General features: G+C 47.1%; 1 protein-coding gene across 3 annotated transcripts in view; it reads left to right on the top strand.

Moving 5' to 3' along the window:
- Positions 1-21,596, top strand: part of Smco4 (single-pass membrane protein with coiled-coil domains 4) — a 58,892-nt gene extending 37,296 nt beyond the window's left edge. For all 3 annotated transcript variants that reach the window (XM_048345627.1, XM_048345625.1, XM_048345626.1), the window contains exons 2-3: positions 1,500-1,574; positions 20,855-21,596. In XM_048345627.1, the coding sequence (XP_048201584.1) occupies positions 20,907-21,086 (180 nt within the window). In that variant the 5' untranslated portion in view covers positions 1,500-1,574; positions 20,855-20,906 and the 3' untranslated portion in view covers positions 21,087-21,596. The remainder of the gene's footprint in view (positions 1-1,499; positions 1,575-20,854) is intronic.
- Positions 21,597-22,699: the final 1,103 nt, after the last annotated feature.

Below are 22,699 nucleotides of genomic sequence, written 5' to 3'. Positions count from 1 at the left end.
TTGCCACCTTTCAAAGGCCAAATTCTTGCCAAATACCATGGCGCGCCTCAGGGAGCCAAGTTCTCCCGACTCTCACTGAAGGTCCAAACTCTGACTAGCTAGCATTGATAGCCCTCAGAAAAATGTGGGTTTTCTTCATCTTATCCCCGCTTCCTTCAGACCCCTCGATCTGTGATCCCCACCAGAGTCCAGGCAGGGTGGCTCGGAATTTAGGTGATGACATCTAGGGGTATAGATTGGTTTCAACAGGCAGATTTTGTTTTGCCATTAAAGAATTAAAAGGCACAAAAGTGTTTAAAACAGATAGAGCAAGTTTACCTGAAAGCTAAAGAACAGTTAGAAAGAGAAGTAGTGACACTCCTTTTGAGAGGACACTCAAAGAGGTGGAGTGGTGACATCTCAGGGGCTAGTGCTCCTCCCAGATCTGCTCTTGGGCTTTTGCACTGATTGCTTCATAGCCTGTTCATCTTTTCTATTCGGGAACCCAGGCCTCATGGGAAGAACCATTTGAGCAGATGCCCAAGGCTCTATGGGAACAAGATGTGCTGTGATGGGCCACATTTTATCTGCCATGTGTTATGTCTGCCATTTCTCATTCCTGTCTGCCTTTCTTTTCCTCATTGGTTCTGGAAGCTTCACAGTAAATGAATTAATGATTGACCAGCCTAAGTTCTAGTGGAAAAATATGGCAAGGTGATAGAGGCTGGCCATAAATCTTTGGAAGTTTCTAGGGTGGGGGGAAATGTTTACCTTCATTAAAAATGGAACAGAAAGGCAGCACAGGCAGCAGCCTGCGCCATAGCAATGGATGGAATCATCTGAGATCATCCAGTCCAGTCTATTCACTAGATGAGTGTGGCCATGTGAGTGAGCAGGCAAATTCTGAAGAAGTTAGCCCGAACCCACCTAAACAGCAGGTGACGGGTAGCTACAAGGTTTGATATTTGAATCCCTTCCTTCCAAGACCTGCACCTCTATCTTAATATTTAATGTCACTAGACTTTTATGAATTCATTTGTTGAATCCCTGCTCTGGGTCTCACAAATCTTGCTCCTTTTCCCTTCAGGCATTATCGGGTAGTAGTTCAGAGGCTCATAGTATTTCCGCTCATCTTTTTTTCCCCACAGGTATTTATTTCAGAAGCCTGTATTGTATATTTCTTTTTACTAGCCTCAACCCTGAATCTCTCACTTTTAAATCAGTGATTGTTGGTTGCAGTTCAAGTTAGCAGACTTGCTGTAGAATCTCAGGAATGCCAGAAGCAGAGTTGCACTCCTGCTGGGAGCTGGAGTGGAAAAGTCCATCTAACTCCTCTAACTCGGGCTGCAGTGTTCTCATCCTGCCTCGGTGTCTCATGGGCAGGGCAGCTGTGGGAGTGACAGGTGTTCATCCCTGACCCCCACCTGTCAGCATTCAGCTGGGGGAGGAGGCCATGTGACTGCCCTTATGGTGGGGACCATTCCAAAATATCTCTTATATGTCTTCTTATTTCTCAACAGGACTAACTCGTCAGCTTTATTAGAAATCAGTGTGCATCAGCTGAATTTATTGAAGCAGCTGTCCTTGAAGGAAAGGTAAAAATTCTCCGGGGGGAGAGGGGTGGTGACATAACTGTCTCTGTCATTCTTCAAACATGTCAAGTTGTGTGTATAATATTTTACCCCTCTTCTGACTAAGACCCTTGCCAAATGTCTCTTCACACTGCCCCCAGCTCCCTGTGGCTGGTGCTGTATGAGGCAAGTTTTGGTCTGTCCGTGGCATTATGGCCTCTCCTGGCTGAGCTTTCAGGCTTACTTCTTCATTTGCATGAACTGTCTGTAGGTTCCTTTTTTCAGGCTTTTTTTTTTTTTTTTGCCAGTCCTGGGGCTTGAATTCAGGGCCTGAGCACTGTCCCTGGCTTCTTTTTGCTCAAGGCTAGCACTCTACCACTTGAGCCACAGTGCCACTTCTGGCTTTTTCTATATATGTGGTGCTGAGGAATTGAACCCAGGGCTTCATGTATACAAGGCGAGCACTTGACCACTAGGCCATATTTCCAGCCCTTTTCTCGGGCTTTTTATGAACCTGCTAAGTATCCCAAAGAAGTTTCTTACTCCTTAGGTCAGTTTTCTTGATCAGCCTCCTCTGTCTCAGCTCTTCCTAGCCAACAACTGTTATGCCTAGATTTCCAGTCCTCAAAGACCACCAAGGAGCTGATACTGATGCAAATGCATGAGAGTCTTTATTGCAAGTTTGAGCCCTGGACTCCCAACCTTCACTGACACAGCAGATCTGGATTGAGAGTCCCGACCCTCAGATAGGCAGGGTTTTTATTGTGATTACAACAGGGGCAGGGTACTTCCAACTTGGCAGATACTTGATTGGATGGCATTTAGCAAGCAAGTCTTGTCCTATTTCTATTGGCTATCTACCCTTTCAGTTATCTATTTTGGCTTTGATATCAGGAACTGGCCTCAATATCAGGAATTGACAACAGGTGGTCACGTAGCACTGATGCAGGGGGTAGAGCAAGTCACAAATGGGTTAAGCAAGCTGTCTACAGAAGCAGAATATTGTGGTCAGGCTGACCTAGTACTAACTTTATTTTAACAATTGCGACTATGTTTTTCCATTACCACTAAGCAAGCTTGAGCGGGCTAAAACAATCCAGTACTCAATCATAAGTAAACCAACCCAACAGTTACCATGGCATTTCTACTACTATTATGATTATTTCTATAGTCTGTGACTATGATCATTTTTTACTGTCCGTTACCATGGTTGTTACCCAGGTATAGAGGTGAGCAAGTGCTCCCTACATTTTTAAATGTCAAACTATAAGAAACTAGTCTCACAGGTGGGGGTGCAGCCCTCTATCATGGAGTCATCAACAGGTTTTAGAAGCTGTTATAATTTTAACACTAAAACTTATATTTAGTTACTCCAGTTTTCAGGTCAGCCCTAACACAGCCATCCCAGTTGTTCCTTTCTAGCTGTGTGTGGAACACTTACCCTTTTGCAGGGGGTTTCCACATACATCACCAGATTTTCTTCTCTCAGGACCAGGCAGGAGTAGAAGGTGACTTTTCCTTCTCAGAGTCTGAAACAGGCCCAGAAGTCTAAAGGCTTCCTTAAGTTCATGAGCTAGTAATGAAATTGGGGTTTTCCTTCCTTTCTTCCATCTCAGTCCTTCCCTTTGGAAGCCAATATAAATCGTTTCTGCCATAGAATTGTCCCTGGCCCACCCTCAGGGTTTCTTTCAAGAAGGGAAGGCTTGAAAAAAACAGGCTGACCCTGGCATTTCCCCACTTCCAGTCAGCAACTTCTTTCAGTGGTCAGGTTTGTTTTGAAAGTGGCTTTTGTTTGTTTGTATGCCCTATGAGGTTTTACTTGAATTCAGGAAGTTACTTTATATAAACGACACATTGTCTTACTCTGAATAAAGTTGAGGACACAAAACAGGTATTTAGTGTCAGTGTTTGATCAGTTTCATATAGCTGTGTCTAATGGTATTCTTTCTTTCCTTTAAATAATTGCAAATGATTCTGTCAAACAGGATAGACCAACACAGTGAAATTGCCTTGTGGAATTGTTAAAATAGAATTGTCTTAAACTAACTGCTCAACATTTAATTAGAAAGTAGATTATCAACTGTCGTTTTGATTTGTTCCTTGATGGGGTGAGTTGAAAACTAGAATCATCACAGTAAAGACGTGGGTTCTAGTCCACAAGGAGGCAGATTGGTTTTGAGCAGGATAGGATTTCAGTGCACTATTGCTTCCTAAATACACAATTCTCCTTTCTGTTCTTACGTTGCCCAAACCTTCCATGCTCAATTAGCATTTTCTATGGAAGACTCTGGTTTGAAATGCACCAAACAGGGTGGCACTCATAGTAGTGTGTCAGAGCCCCAAACCAAACACCAGCATTCTCACTAGGAATCCTTGCAACCAGTATCAAAGATTGGCAGATCTCTTTTGATGCTAATAATTGAAGAAAGTATCAGGCCACGTACTTCCAGTTGTGACAATACACATACCATTTTACTGTTAAGGTTATTGTTTTGTTTTTAATCTCCAAAGTCGATAGCTATGTTACTGAAGATAATAATAGAAGCAATCTGTTGCTTCTTGGTTCTTAAAAGCATCACCTGTGATTTCATCACACCTTGAGCTGTCACAAATGTCACAGGACATTTGATCATTGCAAGAGGATAACAGGAAGGGATCATCTGAGTTGGCTCCAAGTGTTGTATAGCCCCTTTTATACTTTCTATAGCAGTTAGCAAACTTGAGTCTCATGGGCACATCAAACTTGATATGGCCATATTTTAACTCTTTGTCTCCTTCTGCCATAGTCCCTTTCCACCCCTCACCATCTCATTAAGGTGTCTAGTTGTGTTAATCACTTTTCAAGCCAGGATCTGGGTAGTTATGTTATTCACCATTTTCTTCCTCACCAAGTCTTATTGATGTGTCTCCCAAGGTAGATCCTGAGTTCATTTCCTGCCTTCACACAGCTCAGTCTGCTTCATTATTTGCCTAGATCACTGCCAACACCTTTGAGGGGTTGCCTTGCTTCTCTGTTACTTGTACAGCGATCATCCCTTTGGACCCAGAGTGATCTTTAAAATAGCTTTGTGGTTTGGCTTCAGTCCTTATTCAGAGCCTGTAAGCAACTTCCTCCTGTGTTTGGATGAAGCAGCCGGGGGTGTGGGGTTGTGGAGAAGATTTCATAACCTGGGACCCCCCCACCCAGACCCACCTGAGAACCCCACATCTTTACTGACAGCACGCTGGCATATTCTCCTTGTGCTCCTTTTCTCCTTTGCTCTTGACTTTCTTAGAAGATTGCAAGGACTTTGATTTTCCACATGCAAGAAAGCAAGAGGTCAAGGTATCAAAGGCCCACTTAGGATAGCGGCTGTGCTCTGAGAAATGGAACAGGGTGTGATTTGTTCCCCCGAACCCCAGAATATCAACTCCTGGAATTTAGAGGTAAACCACTATTGTTTTTTTTTTTTTTTGCCTGTCCTTGAGCTTGAACTCAGGGCTCTGGGTACTGTCCCTGAGGCTCTTTGTGCTCAAGGCTAGCATTCTACCACTGAGCCACAGGGCCACTTCTGGCTTTTTCTAAGTAGTTTATCACAGACTTTAGTGCCAGGGCTGGCTTCAAACTGTGACTCTCAGATCTCAGCCTCCTGAGTAGCTAGGATTATAGGTGTGAGCCACCAGCACCTGATGTGAGCCATTATTTCATTGGGTATTTTAATAACAAATGTATCACTCAGTGACATGATTATACCTCCTACTATTCTCTAAGTAACACCTCCTACATAAATGTTTTGACCCAGAAATATTTAAAAGCATCTTAGCTCAGGAATTTGAGTGAAACTTGGTTTTGAGCTTGTATTAGGAATGGCTGACATCTTACCAAGGAAAAGGAAAAAGAAACACATTTCTTCTCTGTCTCAAGGCCCATGCTGGCCTTGAGCTTTCTTCCTGTGTGTGTTTGTAGAGGTGGGAAAACTCCATTTTGTTCAGTTACTCTCCTCATCCTCTGTAGGTCACCTTTTTAAGGTAATTGATGGAATAGTGACATTCCAGCTGGCTATGATATGAGAGGGCATGGTGGCCTCAAATTAAGACAAATTTTCTATGACCTTGAAGTTGAAATGTGTAGCCAGCAAAGTTGGTAATGAGACTACCAGCCAAGGAGATGATATAAATGTGATGAGAGTTGTGGTTGAGGTTATGAACAGTGCCATCAGAGTGTAGAGATGAGCCCCTTGCGCACCTTGGGAAGTGAAAAGTCACATGATCCTTGAAATGGGGGTCTTCATGAGATTTCTGAGCTCAAGGAGGGTTGGGAGAAACAAGGGTGGCAGCACTCGAGACTGATATGTAAGTCCAGATTTAGGGAGGTGAGTGGAAGCATTCTGTGTCTGGGGAATTGCCGGGAGAGTGGTTGTGAGGCCCAGGGAGGATGAGTATGGTTGGGCTTGACAGTTGAAAGGTGGTAGGATCCAGATCTCATAGGACCTTACTGAGATTTAACGCAGCTATAAACTTAGATCTGCAGGCAATGATTACTGTAGAGGTTAGCTTATGTTGGAGTTAGTGGGTCAGATTTGTTTTTAGACTAAAGATTCTGTAGGCATGTAATTACACTAAGGGCTTCTAAAAAAGACAGTGAACTGTTTCTTATCCTTCCCTTAGTCTTTTTATTCGTTCTTTTGCATGTGAGACCCAAAATTGTGTACTCCCAAGTGTAAGGCAAGGCTGTAGGCTAGGGACCAGCAATCACAAACTTGTGAGGCTACTGGAACGTAATTGGCACTAAGTGCCTCGCTGGGATCTCTGATGGCTCTGCTTTATGTTCAGCAAGAGGCCTGGCCTCACTGCTCAGGATAATGCCCTCCCTCCCTCCTTCGGAGTCTGTGCACTTCAGCTTTGAGTTCTGCAGATCCTAGAAACACATTTTTCACAGTACAGTGTCAGCAAGGTCTGAACTCGGTGACAAGTTCTAACTGCTGGGCATCTAGATGGTTAGTGATCACTTCCTGTTAACTTAACCTTCTCATTAAATAACACAATTTGATTGGTTATTAGCCCTTTAGTATGAGAAGTTGTATTTGTGCCTACAGTATTTTTTTGGCTAAAAAAAGTCTCCAATAACTAGATTTTCAAGCAGTTTTGACAATTCAGCCAGAGCTATTTCCTAAAGACGTTTATACCCCCCATGTCAGTGGTGAGTTTTCAGTTTTTAGCAGGTTGTTTTTGCTATGAGAGATATGGGGAATAGGCAACTTGTGGCACCTTTTGCCCTGCCTGCATGGGCAGCAGTTTTAGAAGCATTCATACATGGTTGTGTTACTTAAGGCTTGAGAAAGTGGTGTGTTCAGGAAGGAACCACAGGGTGTTGCAGAAAGCCTCATGAAAGGAGACACAGCCTGAGCTAGTGTCTGTGGGGCTGGAGGGAGAGGAGGGGGTATGTTTGAGACATGTGTAGGATGGGGAGTGGTAGTGCTGAATCAGTCTGCTAGAGGGAGTGACCGAAGGGGAGGGTCTAGACTTCTGACCTGGGTAATAGGAGTGGGAAAAATAGGCTCCTATCAGTTGGCAGATACGGAAGATAGTTGAGAAGACTTGGAAGTGGGAAAATGTGCGTCTTGTTCTCCCTCTACAAGCAGGCAGAGGTGTGGCTGTCCAGGGGGCGTGGCTAGGGCTGGGCTGAGTAAGCTCTGTACATGCAGAGCCTTGAGGCCAGATGGTGTTGTCTCTGTGCTGCATTGTAGTGGGGTCATGAAGGCCTTTTGATTAGAGCACTAAGATCAGCCGTGGTTTGGGTGAAATTTGTCCCTCTGGAGACTGAGGGACTGGAAGGTGGGAATCAGGAAGGCAGCGGTGAGAGCCAAGGCCCGGCCGTGTCTGGACAGTGCAAGCAGGTATGCGTGGTCTATGCAGCCTTTACTGTTTGGGGATGTGGTGGTGGGGTACAGATTGGAACACCAGTACGGCGAGGGATGACCACCCCCAGGGAGCTTCTCAGCAGGAATGAGTAGGTGGAGTGCTGAGGGGGAGACTGGCCTTGCACCAGTCAGGAGTGGACCATGGAGGTCCTGGCTGGCCTGGGGGACTGTGGAGCCTGGGGATGAACTCATAGCAAGATCTTGACACTTTACCTTCAGGGCTTGAGAAACTTCTTATACTGTGCCCTTTACCTAACTCTGCACATTGACAATTCAATTTGGCAAGTCAGCTTAAAGTTCAACTAAACCAATGACATTTAATGATCTAGTATTTATCAATTTGTTAGTGACAAATCGACTTTAACTCAAGGTTTGTGTTCAGGGGCGTCACTCTCCTCTTCCCCTCCCCAAATCTATTCTTAGGAGACTCCAGAGAACATTGGCACACAACTGGGCAAATATTTGACAGATTACTTAGATTACCGCCTTGTCTGTCTGCTGCAAAATATTCAAGTTTTGTCAGGAACCGAAGGCAAGCAGTGAAGAACAAATGATAGGCTTTGAGGCAACAGCTAGTGGTTTGCAGAGTCCCTTTGGCCTGGTGGCCTTAGCCCCCTGCCACCTCTAGCTGCTCCTGGGCTTCCTTGCTATTCCTAGAACATTTTCACACTGCTCCTGCATCCTGCCTGGCCTTCATCCTCCCAGTTCCTTCCTGGCACCCTGTTCCCCTGGATTTTCCCCTCCTTCTAGGCCTCTGTTCCCTAACCAGTGCTATCTACCACCATATATTCCACTCTCTCATCCTACACAGTCTTTCTTCATAGCACTTGCCCTTTGGCATATTACCTAATCTCCAGTTAGTGTGGGAGTGCCAGGAGAATAGGAACCTGGCCCATTTTTCTGTCTCTGCTTCCAGGACCAAGGTGGCCTTGGGTTTGGTGAATAGCAAATGACCCGCTAGGCCAGTCAATGACTCCACCTGCATCTTCCTAGCTGTTGATCAGTGTGTGGCCTGTGATGAATGCTCTGGAAGAGGACCGGTAATTGACCCGTGAGTGAATCTGTGCATAGTTAGGCCTCAGCACTTGGCAGCACAGCAGGCATTTCTGAGTAAGAGGATGGGTGGGAATACTTCCCTGTAAACTCTAAGATCAACTAGGTAGAGTAAGCCCCAGTCTCTTTACTGGAAGAAGGTTCAAATATTTGGTCTTTGGTGTAGATGGTTGTTTTCTTTCCATACATGTGGTCAGCCTCTCATTCCTTCCTTGGTGTGTCTGTATCAGTTAGGTGCTGTAATGAACATGATAAAGTAGTTTAGAGATGGTTGGTATCGTGGTTGCTAATGAAGTTTGTATCTAAAACTATTTGGGCTGTGAATGTATCTAGAAAGGAAGAGGCTGCCCATCCATGCCTGGCCACAGAAACAAGCCAGGCTGACAAGTTGTGGCAAAGTTGTGTTTCTCTAGTTCTGAAGGGACCACAGCGCCCCAGCCAGTATCAGCATAGCTGCAAGCTGAGTGAGGTGCATCTGCCTTAAAGGTCACATTTTACCCAAAGATTGATGGGAAATGACATTTAAAGACTATTAACACAAACAAGCCTATTTATCAGAGAAAAGTTCAACCCAGCAGTCTGTGGAGCACACTGCCTAGGGTTGACTTTGGCCCACACTGACTTCTCTTGTGGTCCTAGGCCAGACATGTAACCCCAAGATTCCTTCTTCCTTCTGAGGACATGAGAGAGCCAGCAGCATGGTCAAGGATCAGCGAGAGCCATGAAAGCCTCATCCCCATGTGTGCATGCTTTGTGTAAACAGGGCTATACTGTGTTTGATTACTTGACACTGTAAGATAACAGAGGAGACAAGTGACATTTTATTTCTTAGGGCTAGCTGTGCCCCAGACATGGCCTTTAAAGATGGTCACTTCCTTCTGCATATTGCAGATGGAAGAGTTAGAGATGTTCTGCCTTTGATTAAAAAAAAAAAGTGCATACAGTGGGCAGTATGCACACTTTTATCAGTTCTCCAAACCTTGCTTTAGCCTTGAGCTGTCATAGAGTTGAGCTATTAATAATGAGAAGATAAATTGGAGTGCTTGCTATCTTAAAGTACCTAATTGAATAGCAGATGGAGTTGAGGGCACCTACAGTTTTGGATAAAGTATAGTCATAGTGAAGAATGACAGTCCTCTAGAGTTAAAAAAAAAATCTACCTGGCTACATGGGAAACCTGATTGTATTTTAGAGATATGAAGTTCATGTACATACTCTTTTAACAAGCTTGTATTGGAGACATCTAGCACTGCATCTCTGCAGTGTGGCCCATTATTGATTCCTGAAACCATTAGCCTGGTTTTCCTTGTTTATGTGGGGAGAGAGGGAAAGAGAGAGGTAAAACAGTTAATATAATTAAACATTGTGATCCAGGTATGATTGCTAATGATTAGCCCTAAAAAAGACAACGTGATCTCTAAGAGGTAACTTCGCTGTAGGGCCTTTTCAGGCTGGCCAGAAGATAAGCTCAAACAAGTCGTTTTTCTTCTTCTTCTTTTTTTATTTTTTTATTAAAGAAATAGGCTATTCCCAAGATCTGAGAGACAAATGACACATGTTCTTTCTGATATGTGGAAGTTAGATCTAAAATGCACTGAGTTATGACAAATTACACAGAATTTTAGATATTCATACCAAAAGAGGATAGTCTTAGGAGAGAATCACAAAGTTGCAATGCCTCAGCACCTCTACATATGTATATAAAATAATATATGTACTGCAGTGAACTGTAAAGCAATGGAAACAAAAGGCTTTAAAATTTGGTTTTTCTTTTTCTGGTGATTGTGTATTCTTTACCTTATAGATGGTGTATTAACATACGTATCTTGGGGAGGGGGGTACAGAATCAGGAAAAGGGTGAAAAAGTGCAGCAGTGGAGCTCACTGGACATTGATGAATGTGAACTGTGCAACTCATAGGAGGGGAAGGGAGAGAATGATGGAACAGATGACACTGTACAAAAGGACATGGACTCCTTACCTGACATATGTTAGTATAACCCCTCTGTACATTACCATAACAACAATAAAGTAAATTTAAAAAAAAAGAATGACAGTCCTTAGAAGAACTTTTAACTTTTTTGAGTACTTTCAGACACATTACTTCTTGGAACTGCCTATTCATCAAATTAGAGACTAGAGAAGACTCTCAGAGTGGAAAGAGCCTTAGCAACTTTGGGGCATTGTCTGTTTCACCTGTGGACTGAGTTTTTCTGCAGCATCCTGTTCTCCTTGCAGACTGCTTGATTTCCCCTGGAGGTCAGCAGCTCCTTCAAAGGCCAGCCAGCCTGCTGGCTGTTACTGCTGTCTAGCAGTTACTGCCATCCAGCACTTCCTCACCACTCAGCACATCCCTTTTTGGTATATGGGTGTTTGACCACTGTTGCCACAGCTCCACAAGGCCCAGGGTTTCATCATTAAATCAGTGACATGTGCCCTCACTGAGAGCAGATTTTACTAGACCAGTGGTTGTAATTCACTGATTGTGAAATTTCTTTTAGCAGCTAACCTACATTTTAAAAATGAAATAGAATAGGAGAGGGCATAAGGGAATATATTATATTAATCGTGTGTGTGTGTGTGTGTGTGTGTGTGTGTGTGTGTGTGTGTAAATATTGGGCTTGAACTCAGGGCCTGGGCACTGTCTCTTAGCATTTTTGCTCAAGACTGGCACTCTAGCTTTTGAGCTACAGCTCCACGTTTGGCTTTTTGGTAGATAATTGAGATAAGAGTCCCACAGACTTTCCTGCCTGGGTTGGCTTAAACCTCACTCCTCAGATCTCAGCTTCCTGAGTAGCTAGGATTACAAGTGGGAGCCACCAGCACCCAGCATTATAAATCTTTTTGTTCAGTTTATGTTGTATGCCTGACTCTTCTCTGACTGGTAGTGGCTTAGAGGTAAAGTGCTTGCTAGGATGTTTGAGGCCTTGGGTTTGATCCCTAGCACTGCAAAAATAACATGAGCTAATAAAAACTTAAAATGCTGTTATGTTGGACCCTTTTACAGTTTCAAATTACTTTTTTTTGTTTAGTTGTCTTCTTTTAGCTTTCCCTGTCTGAATTGCTTCAAGTCAACTAGTTAAAATCAAAGTCTCATTTGAGATTGTCATTTACTAGTAATTTAACTGTAGCTCCCCTGCAAAGAAGGGCAGTGGCTGTGCTGCCTAGGGCTAAAGAGCCCAGGTCCTGTGGAGGCCCCGCCCTCTTCTGTACTCCCCCTGCCAGAAGCACAGCTGGTTCTCACTTCTAGGTAGCTTGCTGTCTTCCACACAGCCTTGGGAAGCTGTAAGATCTGCCTTGCCACTGGTATGAGAAGAAGCATATGGGGCAGGCAGTGTTCACATGGGCAGCTTTTGTCTGTCTTCAGACAGCTTTCAACCTAGAATGTTCTCATAGGCAGGGAAGGCATCTGATTGTAAGTTGGTATGAGAACTGTGACAGTAACAGTAACTGAAAGGGGAGGGATATGGCTTGGTGGAAGCAGCAGGATTGGAAATTGAGCATTTTCTGACCCTGAACACTGTGTCTTGGGATGGGGACGCTGTCTTCCTCTTTCTTTGTGATGCTGGCCTGACAAAACCCTAGCCCTGGCTGACCCTCACCTGTACCTCCTCTGTACCTGAATCTCTGTGTGGCTGCTGCCAACCAGAACCCCCTCCCTGTCTTGCTGTGAACTGTGTGCCCCTGGCTACAGAGGGGCCCTGTGCTGCGGGCCAGGCTGGATTGCCCTGGAGTGCATTTGTACCCCTATCTCAGTAGCTATTTTATGGCTTCCTCTCTTCACACTTCCAACAGCTTTCTCTTCCTGCTTCCTAAGCTGATGGTCCTTTTCATCCACAGTTATTTTATAATGAAGATGGCATCATTGTTCCTTGCAATGATGATGATGATGATAGTTAGTGCTTACATTTACACTACATTGCATTTAATATGTACTAGGCACTGCTCTCATGTAGCAGTTTACCAGAGATAATTACTAGCCCCTTTTTCAGGTGAGAAATCTGAGGTACAGAAAGATGAAGTGTTGGAAGTCACAGGGCTGATAAATGGCAGAGCTGGGCTTTGGGCTGAGCCACTCTGCTTCCCAGTCCTCATTGCACACTCGTTACAAGGCTTGAGAAGTGCCACAGGCCCCTGCCTCAGCCTCCCTGCTTCCTCTGTCCTGCACCGCTGCCGTCCTCACCGGCCCTGATGAGCTACCCGGTGCCTTACCAGATGGTCACAACATCTTCACACAATGTCCAGGCAAGCTACTCTTCCTCCCCGAGGTCTACGCCTTGTGTGTCACCAGGGCTGTCCTTGGACCCCTCACTCACCAACAACTGAGCTTTTTGTGCTGGCATTCCCCATGGTCCTGAACCCAGCCCGGCTCTCCCTAAAGTGCAGGCTCACACACTGGCCCACTGAGTGCTTCCTAGAGAAGCTGATGGGATCTCAGACTTAGCATGCCCAAGCTCCTGTTTTTCCTCCACCCTAGCCACCTCACCCCCTAGCATCTTCCCACTTCATTCTTCCATTGATCAGGAAAAAAGTCTTTCAGTTCATTTCCTTTTTCATACTATTCCCACCCGATCAGTTCCTCTTCAACAGGCACTCAGAACCTACCCGTGCTTACATATATTTGCTACTTTGACCAAGTTACTCCATCTGACCTGTGCACCTCCTTAGTGTCTTTCCTGGTCTTTGCCTCACTCCATGCCCTGTGCAGTGAGGGAGCCACACAGTTCTTGGAGATGTAAGTGTGGGTTCCATGGCCTCCATCCTGCGTCCTGCCTACACCCACTCTGACCTCCCTTTTGCACTCTCCTGCCATCTCCTGCCTCAGTCATTCATGTCTGTGCTGCCTCTCTGTCATACCAGAGAAGCCCCACTGCCTACCCAGAAGGTCTAACCGGGAATCTGCACAGACCATTTCCCCAGTGCCTTCCAGGCTCTGGGCCAGGGCTCTCTGGAAGCCCTCCTCCGGTGAACACGAAGTTTGTAGTGGTATGATCTGACATGCAGTCTATTCATCTGTCAGTTGTCTCTCTCCCACCCTTTGAAGGCAGACACCCAAGCAACTCTGATGCTTGTTTTACCATGATTTCCTCATCATTGTTCCTGATAAGTAGTAGATACCTCCTACCCTCACTGCCCCACACTGTTTAAAGGGCAGGTATTTTATCCTTGATATGCAGTGGAATAATTGGAGGTCAGAGAAGCTAACTTACTTAGCCAGGGTCACAAGCCCTGAAATTGCCAGATGTGATCGAAACCTTGACATGTGCTTCTTGCTTTATGTACTGCCGTTTCTTCCTAAGTAAGGACAATAATGAGTAGCATGCAGCCTTAGTGTGAGGATGAAGTGAATAATGCATAGGAAAGCATTTTGCAAACCCCAGTGTGCCAAAGAAATGTTATGTACCTAATTTATTGAGAATGCTTACTTTCTTTTTATGTCTGCACTATTCAGCAAGTCATCCAAAGGTTTCTTTTGTGTTTTTGGATTTTTATTTAGGAGTATGCTGCATGATGTATTTTCATTGTGCTGTTGCCCAGTATGTGAAGGGTGTGTGTGTGTGTGTGTGTGTGTGTGTGTGTATACACCCAGCACTCAGTACTTCCCAGAGCCTGTGGCTTGCCAGCAGCAGCAGGGACTATGGAGCTGGTACCCGTGTGGCTGTCACTTTTCCTGTGCACGTTCTCAGGGAAGGCACTTAAGCTACCAGCAGGTGCTTAGCAGATGTCAGGAGTCCCAACTTGTCCTGTTTGCCTGGCAGCCTGCCCGGCCCCGCCCCCACTCTGCCGCAGAGGGGAGTGAAGTGATCACTGGCCCATTATGGCTAAATACCAGGAATATAAAATGAAGCAAGCATACTTGATGAACCATAGAGCTTCTGCTCTCAAGAGCAAATTTATGCCTCCTTGATCCCAGGGCAGTTTTTCTGGGTTTGTTGCATAAAGCGTGGGGTGCTTGGGCCTCTCAGTCATTTCATGTTCAGTTAAAAACACTGCTACAAGAAGTGGTGGCAGAGTCCCTTTCCTGGCCTCCATCCCCCTCAGCCCTTCTTGTGTGCTGTTCACTGATTTGCCTTCCTGATTTTGAAGTAGAAGAAAATGCAGCTATGTAAGTAGCATCTTAAACTGTCTATTCTGAAGACAGGAGAATAAGGGGGTTTTAGCACTGAGACTAGGCCAGCTCACTGCCCCAGGCCTCCTGCACCCACTGATTGCTGGTGAGATGTAACCCACATGGTCTTAACACAAGCCATGACGCCAGGCCAGGTCAAGCTGTGGGCAGTGGGCTCTGTTCCCACAGCCTGCCATGTCCTTAACTCTCTTGGTGACATGAGGGAAGGGAGCAGGAGAGTGTCGCTTTGCCTGGGGTCTTTAAGGATCTCGTGACCATTTAAGCAGGATACATGCAGTAGTACCTTCCAGAAACTTGAGCAGACTGTTCCACATGAGAAGCCCATGTGCCTTCTCCCATCTCCCCCATGTCCTCTGCCTCTGGTGCTGATGGGCAGGACTGGTGTGGACTCAAGCTCCATCCCTCTGTCCTCAGGCTTTGTGGTCCTCACCACCTGGGAGCAGCTGTATGGGTTGGTAGGGGCACAACATCTGCTTCTGAACCAGACACAGTTGGGGTGGAAGCCCAGCTGCAGTGGACTTATGGAACCCACTGCTCTAAGCCTCTGTTTCTTTGTCTGTATAATGGAGTAAGGATCTCCAAGGGGCAGGGATGTTTGCCAAGAGCTTTTGTCGATAGCCTGATAGATAATGAACAGTCAGGAGGCAGCAACTGCTTTCCTTAGTTATGGGGTGCATAAAAGGTTCTGTGGCATTACAGAGAGAATAGATAGGCTTTGGAATCAGGTCAGAGTTCAAACCTTCATTGTTGTTCTTATTCAGTAGTTAATGCATGGTTATTACGTTTTTTTACTGGAGTTCGAGATTGTCTTGGTTCTTTGTTTTTGATCTTAGGCAAATGAGCATACTTTCCTGAATTTCAGTTTTGTGAGTATGTATGTCTCTGTGTGACTGATACTATAATCAAAGAAAAGAATCAAAATTTAAAAATTCCCATGCTAAAGTATGTGTCCCCAACCCATCCAGCCCTGGCAACCAGTGAGAATGTTGTGGGGACAACAAGTTGCCATGGGCTTGGCTGGTGGGGGTGGGGCAGAGCAGGTGATGTTTCATTAGAATTCAGTAGAACTCAGGCATTTGTGAAGCTTCTGTTTCCTTTTCTGGGGAGCTAGGGGCAGTGGGGACTAGTGTGGAGTAGCCACCATAAAGCTGGAACTTAGCGGGTGATAGCAGCTGCTGGGGAAAAGCCAGACTGAGCTGTGTGAGCTTCCTTTTCTCTCACTTTGAGGGGAGGTGGGCAATAAAGTGGCCCCCAGGAGAGTGACAGGAAGGACGATGTGGGGAGCGGTATCTGCTCAGTCCTTGAGGGCTGGCAGGTGTGAGTTTGACCTTTGGCTCTGTTCTCCTTTACTTGGAAAGAGTTGGGGCACTGTATCCTCTGTGGTAAATGCAGGTGCAGTCATTGGGGTCAGGACACTGTTCAGTGTGAGGTGCTGAGCCATCTCAGATGGAAAGAGGTGTTTATCATCCACAGAAGCATGTCTGAGTAGCCTCAGGACAGGAGCCTGTGGAGAGCTGGGCCTTGTAGATCTGGGCTGGAAAGGTAAGAATGGAGTCTATCATCTCTTCTCTCCCTCCTGGCTTCCTGCTGTCTTTGCCCACATTTGTGTGACTGTCCAATATGAGTGTCTCTATGTCCTCTATATTTTAAAGTGGAGGCCAGTTGGCCCCGTTTCTTTTTGGAATCATTCATTTCCAAGGTCCTGGCAGAGTTTGTATAAGCCAGCGCTGGTCCAAGAGGCCACCTGGTCCAGCCACGGAGGCCAACACGTGATGAGGTGGCCCCGGCTGCTCGGGGTGGGCTGGGGACCATGAGGCCAGAAGGATATCAGCCAGGGAGGAATGTTCCCAAGTTTGCTTTTTTAACTCTTCAAGATAATTCATGCCTCCTTCTTCTCCAGGCCTGCCTCCCAACCCTCCAGACCATGGGGACTTAGCTCTGTCATCTCATTGAGAAAGAAATGGAAGCCTCTGCCTCTGCCCCTGCCCCTGTGTGGCCCACTCCTTGCCTTTTGTGCTTTCCTCCTCCCAGACAAATGGGTTTATGTGTTCACCCCTCTCCTACTGGGTCCCTTCCCCCATCTTCACTGTAGGCTTTTCTTCCATTTTTCTACAGCTCTCAAACAGCCTCTGTTTTTTCTTATTATTAAAAAAAAATCAGAGCAACTTCTTTTGGCCACACCATCCTTCAGCAGAACGTCAAGCCAGCTTTCTGCCCCGTGCTCTTCAAGACACTGGCTTTCTGACCATTTATCCCAAGGTGCCAGAATATTTAGAGGCTCATGCCAAATGGGAATTGGCTGTGCATTGAGCATATTTGGCTGACATTTTTTTTTTCCCATGGTACAACTCTCAGTGAAGGAAGCAGCGTGTTCACTTACATTCTGGCACCAGGCTCTGCTCCTCACACTCTCTCTGTGTATGCTTGTAGCAGTCCTGCCTCCTCCTGCCTGGGGCTGCTGCTCTGTCCTCAGTTTAGTCATCACTGCAGTAATGACCCTGGTGCCTTTGGTCCCCACTGTGCCACGGTCTGTGTTCTTCACCACTGGTTTGTTCAGGTCTCTCGATCTCACCATCAGGGCTCCACAGGTGGGGCTGAGCACTGGGCCCTGTTCTATCTCCTTTGCTGTGGCCATCTCACCCGGTCCCAACAGCCGATGACTCCAAATGTGGATCTGCAGCGTAGACCAGCTCCTTCCTCACTGTCAGCTGCCCTCTGGCTGTCTCGTGGGTAATGTCCTCATAGTCAGGTGTGAGCAGAGTCCTTCATGTGCTTCCTGGAATCTGTTCTCATCTCATGGGTGCTGGGGCCTGACAGGTTCAGCTCTGTCTGTGGTTCCCAACCTCCCCAGTGCCCAATCCACCAGAGACTCCAGCCTCTACGATGACTGGCTCCTGTAAGAGGCCTTGGATCTGGAGAGGATCCATTCAGATGGACCCCTGCCCATCTGGTGACCTGTCTGTGATTGCAGATCTGCCTCATTCTCAGTGCCCCCTTCCCTCCCTCCATGTACTTGAGCCACTGGTGAGGCCTGTCAGTCAGACCTCCAGCAAAGAGTTCCATCTTCCTCCCCACCACACTGACCTGCCCAACCCCTTACTCTCCAAGGTGTCTAGAGCACCCACCCCCACCCCCCACGCCCCGGATCCAATCCCATTGGCCAGCCAGGAACCTCCTGTGTCATGCCTTTGAATACTTTGTGCTGCACTTAAAAATAAGCCCCTCTCCCTTCTGTGGCCCGAGGAGCCCTACCCCAGCTGGCTCTGCTCCCCCAGCTTGCCTTGGCCCCTCCCTTTCTTCTCCTCAGGCCTCAGTGAGCAGCCCCTGCCTGTATCAGGCTCCTGCTTCCTCTCCTGCTGTGTTTCCAGCCTCTGTCCTGGCTGTCCCTTTAGTCCCAGGATGTCCCCTCTGTAATGATCCCCTAGACATGCCCTTCCTCAGCGCTCTGCTTCAAGTGGGCAAGAGCAGGGGTGCTGCCCAGCGCAGACAGGAGAAGGAAGCATTCTCTGCATATGTTTTTTTTTTTTAATCCTGAACAGGCCTGCACCAGCAGGGAAAGCTCCCCTCTCCCCCGACTCCTCCAGGATCTGCCAAATATATACAGTTGTTGAGACTAAGGGTTATCGAGGTGGTTGCCTTTGGATGTCTGCTGTGTATGTGGGGCGCGGGGGGGGGGGGGTGGAGAGGATGTAGGCAGCAGCTAAAGGAGTGGGATGAAGTCAGGCCAGGCGCTGTTAGCCAGAGCAGCTGAAGTGCTTGTTAACTCTGGTTTCACACCCAGCCTGGCCCTTGGTGCTGCCTGCCAGCCTGCATACCCTGTGGCAGACAGCTGCATGGGCTGACAGACCATTAGCTCCGCAGAGACTGCTCTGAGTCATCATGTTGCCGGTGACTTTTTTTTTTTTAATGAGGCCACAGCAGGAAGAGAATGGACTACAGATCCTGTGCCTTGCTCCAGTAGAAGCACTGGGCACCATTTACAGGCTGGGCAATGGATTTGTGCTGGTTGCCCCGCTGCGATGGCACCACTCAGGCCGTCAGGATGGTTGGTGTCAGGTCCAGAGGTGTCTTCTCTCTGCCCCCCTTCCCTGAACAACACAGCCCTGGCTTTATTCTCATTAGGGTCTTGTGAAGACGGGTGACACCTTTGTGATCCCCACACCTTCAGTAATTGTCTTTACTGTGAAGAGGCTAATTTGAACAGTTTTGGAAGTTTCAGTCCAGGGGGGTGGGAGTGGGGCAGACACCCCTGTTCTCATGTGAGAGGCACCACATCATGGTAGGAACATGTGGGATCACAACGCTGGTCACTCAGCAACAGGCAGAGGAATATGAGGGCTGGGGTCCCATGCGTGCCCCCCAGTGACCTGAGCACCTGCTGCTTAACCCCCTTCCTAAAATCCCGCCCCTCCTACAGCACTGTGCACTGGGGATCAGCCTTTGTTTCTAGGTTGCCCACATGAGGGTGCCTCAAACTTTAACATTTGCTTTTGGCTGGCATTGCATAATCCTAGCACAGTCACACTAGTCATCTCACGCCATAATGGACTCTGCCTGATTGCACATGGTTATAGAGTCGTAGAATTCATATGGGACCAGAGGAGTGGTAAGAGATTAGGATCCCTTATAAGGAAACAGGAGGATACCGAGATCTTTCCTGACTTGGGATCCATATTTTGCCACCTAATATGGTCACTCAAATGCACACATCACCTTCCTTGTTCCCATGGACAGCCCTGAACACACAGTGTCTGGCGTAAAGATGTCTTTGTTACACGGGCCTTGGCATAACTCCATGCCCTCGGGATGTTACAGTGGACAGGTGTCTGTGCTGTTTCTCTGTCTCTGCCCATCCCACCCTTACTCCTCTGCATCTGAAGAATGCCTTACCTGCTATGGGAGGAGAAGGTAGCTGTGGATGTATTGGGCCCAGGCATGGACAGCACATGGGAGCTGGTGATGCAGAGAGCTTGGGGGTACAGCTGTGTGTCTCTTGGGGCAGGGCTGGTGGTGGGCTCCTCTCGCTTCAGTGCCCTGCCAGTGGAAGTGATGCAGGCTGTGACTCCCATGCCCCAGAAGCTGAGCTTGATTACACAACATCCTTTATCCTGTCCATTTTCTGGTAGCATATGTGAGACGCCAAAGGCTTTCGGTAAACTTCTCAATTTAAGTCACCCAGTCCATTTTTGTTGACTAACATGGAGATGCAAACTTTTATGAAGATATGGCTCTATAGTTATTATTGAAAGGTTATATTCATTCCCTAGATCTCCCAGCACCTCCACAGGCCACAGGGTTGACCAGAGACAATCACATTACGTGGGTGGTGCTGGGACCCAGGTTTTGGGCCACAAGCCCCAAGTCTTGGAATTCCACACATCCTGCCAGCCACAGCCTCATCACACCAAAGGGAAACGAGGATGTCAATGAGCAGGGAAAGGAGATGGGTTACGCCGCATGAGCCTCTGCAGGAACAGGCCAGATAGTGTTTCCACTCATTTTAGGGTACAGATCTTTGGGGTGCAGATATGAGAATTGCATTTAAATAGATAAAGAATTAGAGCAAGTGGTGAGAGTATTGCTTAAACAGCCACAGATATGTTCTGGGAGATCATGATCTCAGCCCTTGTTTGGAGAGGGGTTCTAGAGGATTCCTTACTGCTGCCAGGATGAGCCAGCCTTCACTCCCTGTGGTTTTATTGCTTTGTTTTGGGCAGGTGATTTCCTCTCTCCCCAGTCATTGCGCACATTATCTACAAACCTTGTCCTTCTGGATTTGAGGGTGATTGCAAAGTGCCTGCGGAAAGGACAGCTCAGAACAGCAAACACAGACATGGAATGGAGGCAGAGATGCCCAGCTTTTCTCCTGTTCTTAGTTCATTTGTGGACCCACGTAGGAAGTCGGTGCTTTTCAGCAAGAGCAACTTTAAGTACCTGTTACAGTGGGTCCCCTGGTCCTTGTGGGTCTGCCTGCAGCTCGTCATGAGCGGTGTGGCAGGAGCTGCTGCGAGGCCAGGAGTGGTTCTCCAGCAATCCTCTGCTCCTCGAGGGACAGCACACAGCACATGTGCAGGGGTGTGGAGGAGGGTGAGGTCCTGCCTGGGCCTGACGTCATCCCTCCTGTTCTTATAAGCTGGCTGTAGTTTTCCTATGACATCTTCCTTTCATTTCATAACTTTTTTCTTCATAATTTATTCATAATTATGGCTGTTCTACTTCCAGGAGTTTTCCCTGCGTTGACAGAGCACTGCGGCCCTTCCTCCACGCAGGCAAGATGCGGCAGCTCAAAGGAAAGCCCAAGAAGGAGACCTCCAAGGACAAGAAGGAGCGGAAGCAGGCCATGCAGGAGGCCCGGCAGCAGATCACCACGGTGGTGCTGCCCACACTGGCTGTGGTCGTGCTCCTCATTGTGGTCTTCGTGTACGTGGCCACACGCCCGGCCATCACCGAGTGAGCACCGTGCCTGCGTGGACTCTGGGAAGGGGGGCAAGCAAGGAAAATGGCTTTCATATGCAGAGATGCTCACAATGCTGAGCTCCACGCGGGGCGCCCTGTCTTCTCTGATCTTTGACTTGATTAAAGTGTCTCCACTTTTCTTGGGAGGGAAGAGGGAACGTTTTATCGGTGAATGTGCTATACACCTATGGTCCACTTCATGTGCCTTTCAGACTTCAGAGCTGTGTGTGTGTGTGTGTGTGTGTGTGTGTGTGTGTGTGTGTGTGTGTGTGTATGTGTTTGTTTCTCTCCTAAAATGGATTTGTAGCTCCGCCTGGTGAGAAGAGGCCTCCCTGGGTCATGAAGCGGCTGGACTCACCCATCCCCATTGTCTGGAACATTACACGTTTCCACATGTGTTCACAACTTCCAAAGGGACTATTTCCGCTCTATGCTTAATGTGATTTGAAATATGTTGACTCAAAGTGAGATATTTATTTTTTTGAATAAAGGAGATAATAGCCTTGCACGGGTTGTTGATCTGTCCTTGTTGGAGGCACTGGCTGGCTATGGGTCCCTTCGTGAGGCATTGCCCTTCTTTCCACACCCACCTCCCGTGAGGCTCCCACAGGCCCAGCACTTGGAAGAAAATGAAACATTTTGACTGGATCATTTTATGATTGAAGGGAGAATCGTGAGAAGGGCAGAAGGGGAGCTCTTATCTACTAGCTTTAGCAAAGTGAGATTTCTGATTGGAATATGACCACAAGTTTTATACCAGATAGCCTTTCCTACTTCACAGTGTCTGCAGATCGCCACGCACAAGGGTCCTGACAGTAAAGGTCAGGTTTGCTTTTGTCCTTTGCTGGAAACATGCAAACTGTTGGTATTCCAGATGACTTTTCAGCACAAAGTGCCTTGCTGGGTGGGGCTGCCTCATTTTATTCTAGCCTCATGGTTCCCAGGTCCTGTGGGAGCAGCCTCTTTGGAAGTCTCATGGATGGTGACTGTTGCATGCAGATGTTGCCACCAGAATGCGGAACCACTTTCTCTTGAGGTTCCTCATCGGATGACTGGGAGGCCTGTGTTGAAATGGTGCATTTGTAAAGCCCAGTCTAGTGTCCGGGTTTGTGGCTCCAAAAAAAAATCATGATAGCTCTGTGCTTGACGTGTATTTCTCCCATGACTCTACGAGGCAGCCACTGTTGCACTTAGTGCTGATGCACACTGGGAAACTCACCCAGGTCACATAGCAAGCCTAGGCTGGTTTGCTTCTTCAGCTTTGGTCATGGGAAATTTCAAACATACACAAAAATAGACTGTGTGCCTTGTGTACTCATTGGTCAGTGTTAGCAGACACTCGTGGCCACACAGACCAAGCTCTAGGCTATTGTTAAATTCAGTAGCTTTTCAATAAACCTTGTCTGAAGACTAGAGTGTCTAGTGTGTTTGAACAGGCCTCACTGGGTAACAATCACAATGAGCAGCCTTAGATGCCATCTTTAGAAAATTCACCTCCACTGGCTATCTACTACAGGGTGCAATCAGGGCATTTCTGGGTACAAGAGGAGCCTCTTGGCTGTTGCTGGTGGTCTCCTACCTGTGATTCTTGCTACTTAGGAGGTTGAGAAC

This window comes from Perognathus longimembris, chromosome 4, assembly GCF_023159225.1.
Source record: "Perognathus longimembris pacificus isolate PPM17 chromosome 4, ASM2315922v1, whole genome shotgun sequence".
In the NCBI taxonomy this organism is placed as follows: domain Eukaryota; kingdom Metazoa; phylum Chordata; class Mammalia; order Rodentia; family Heteromyidae; genus Perognathus; species Perognathus longimembris.
Note: the sequence above shows the minus strand (reverse complement) of the source record. Positions and strands in the feature narration are given on the sequence as shown.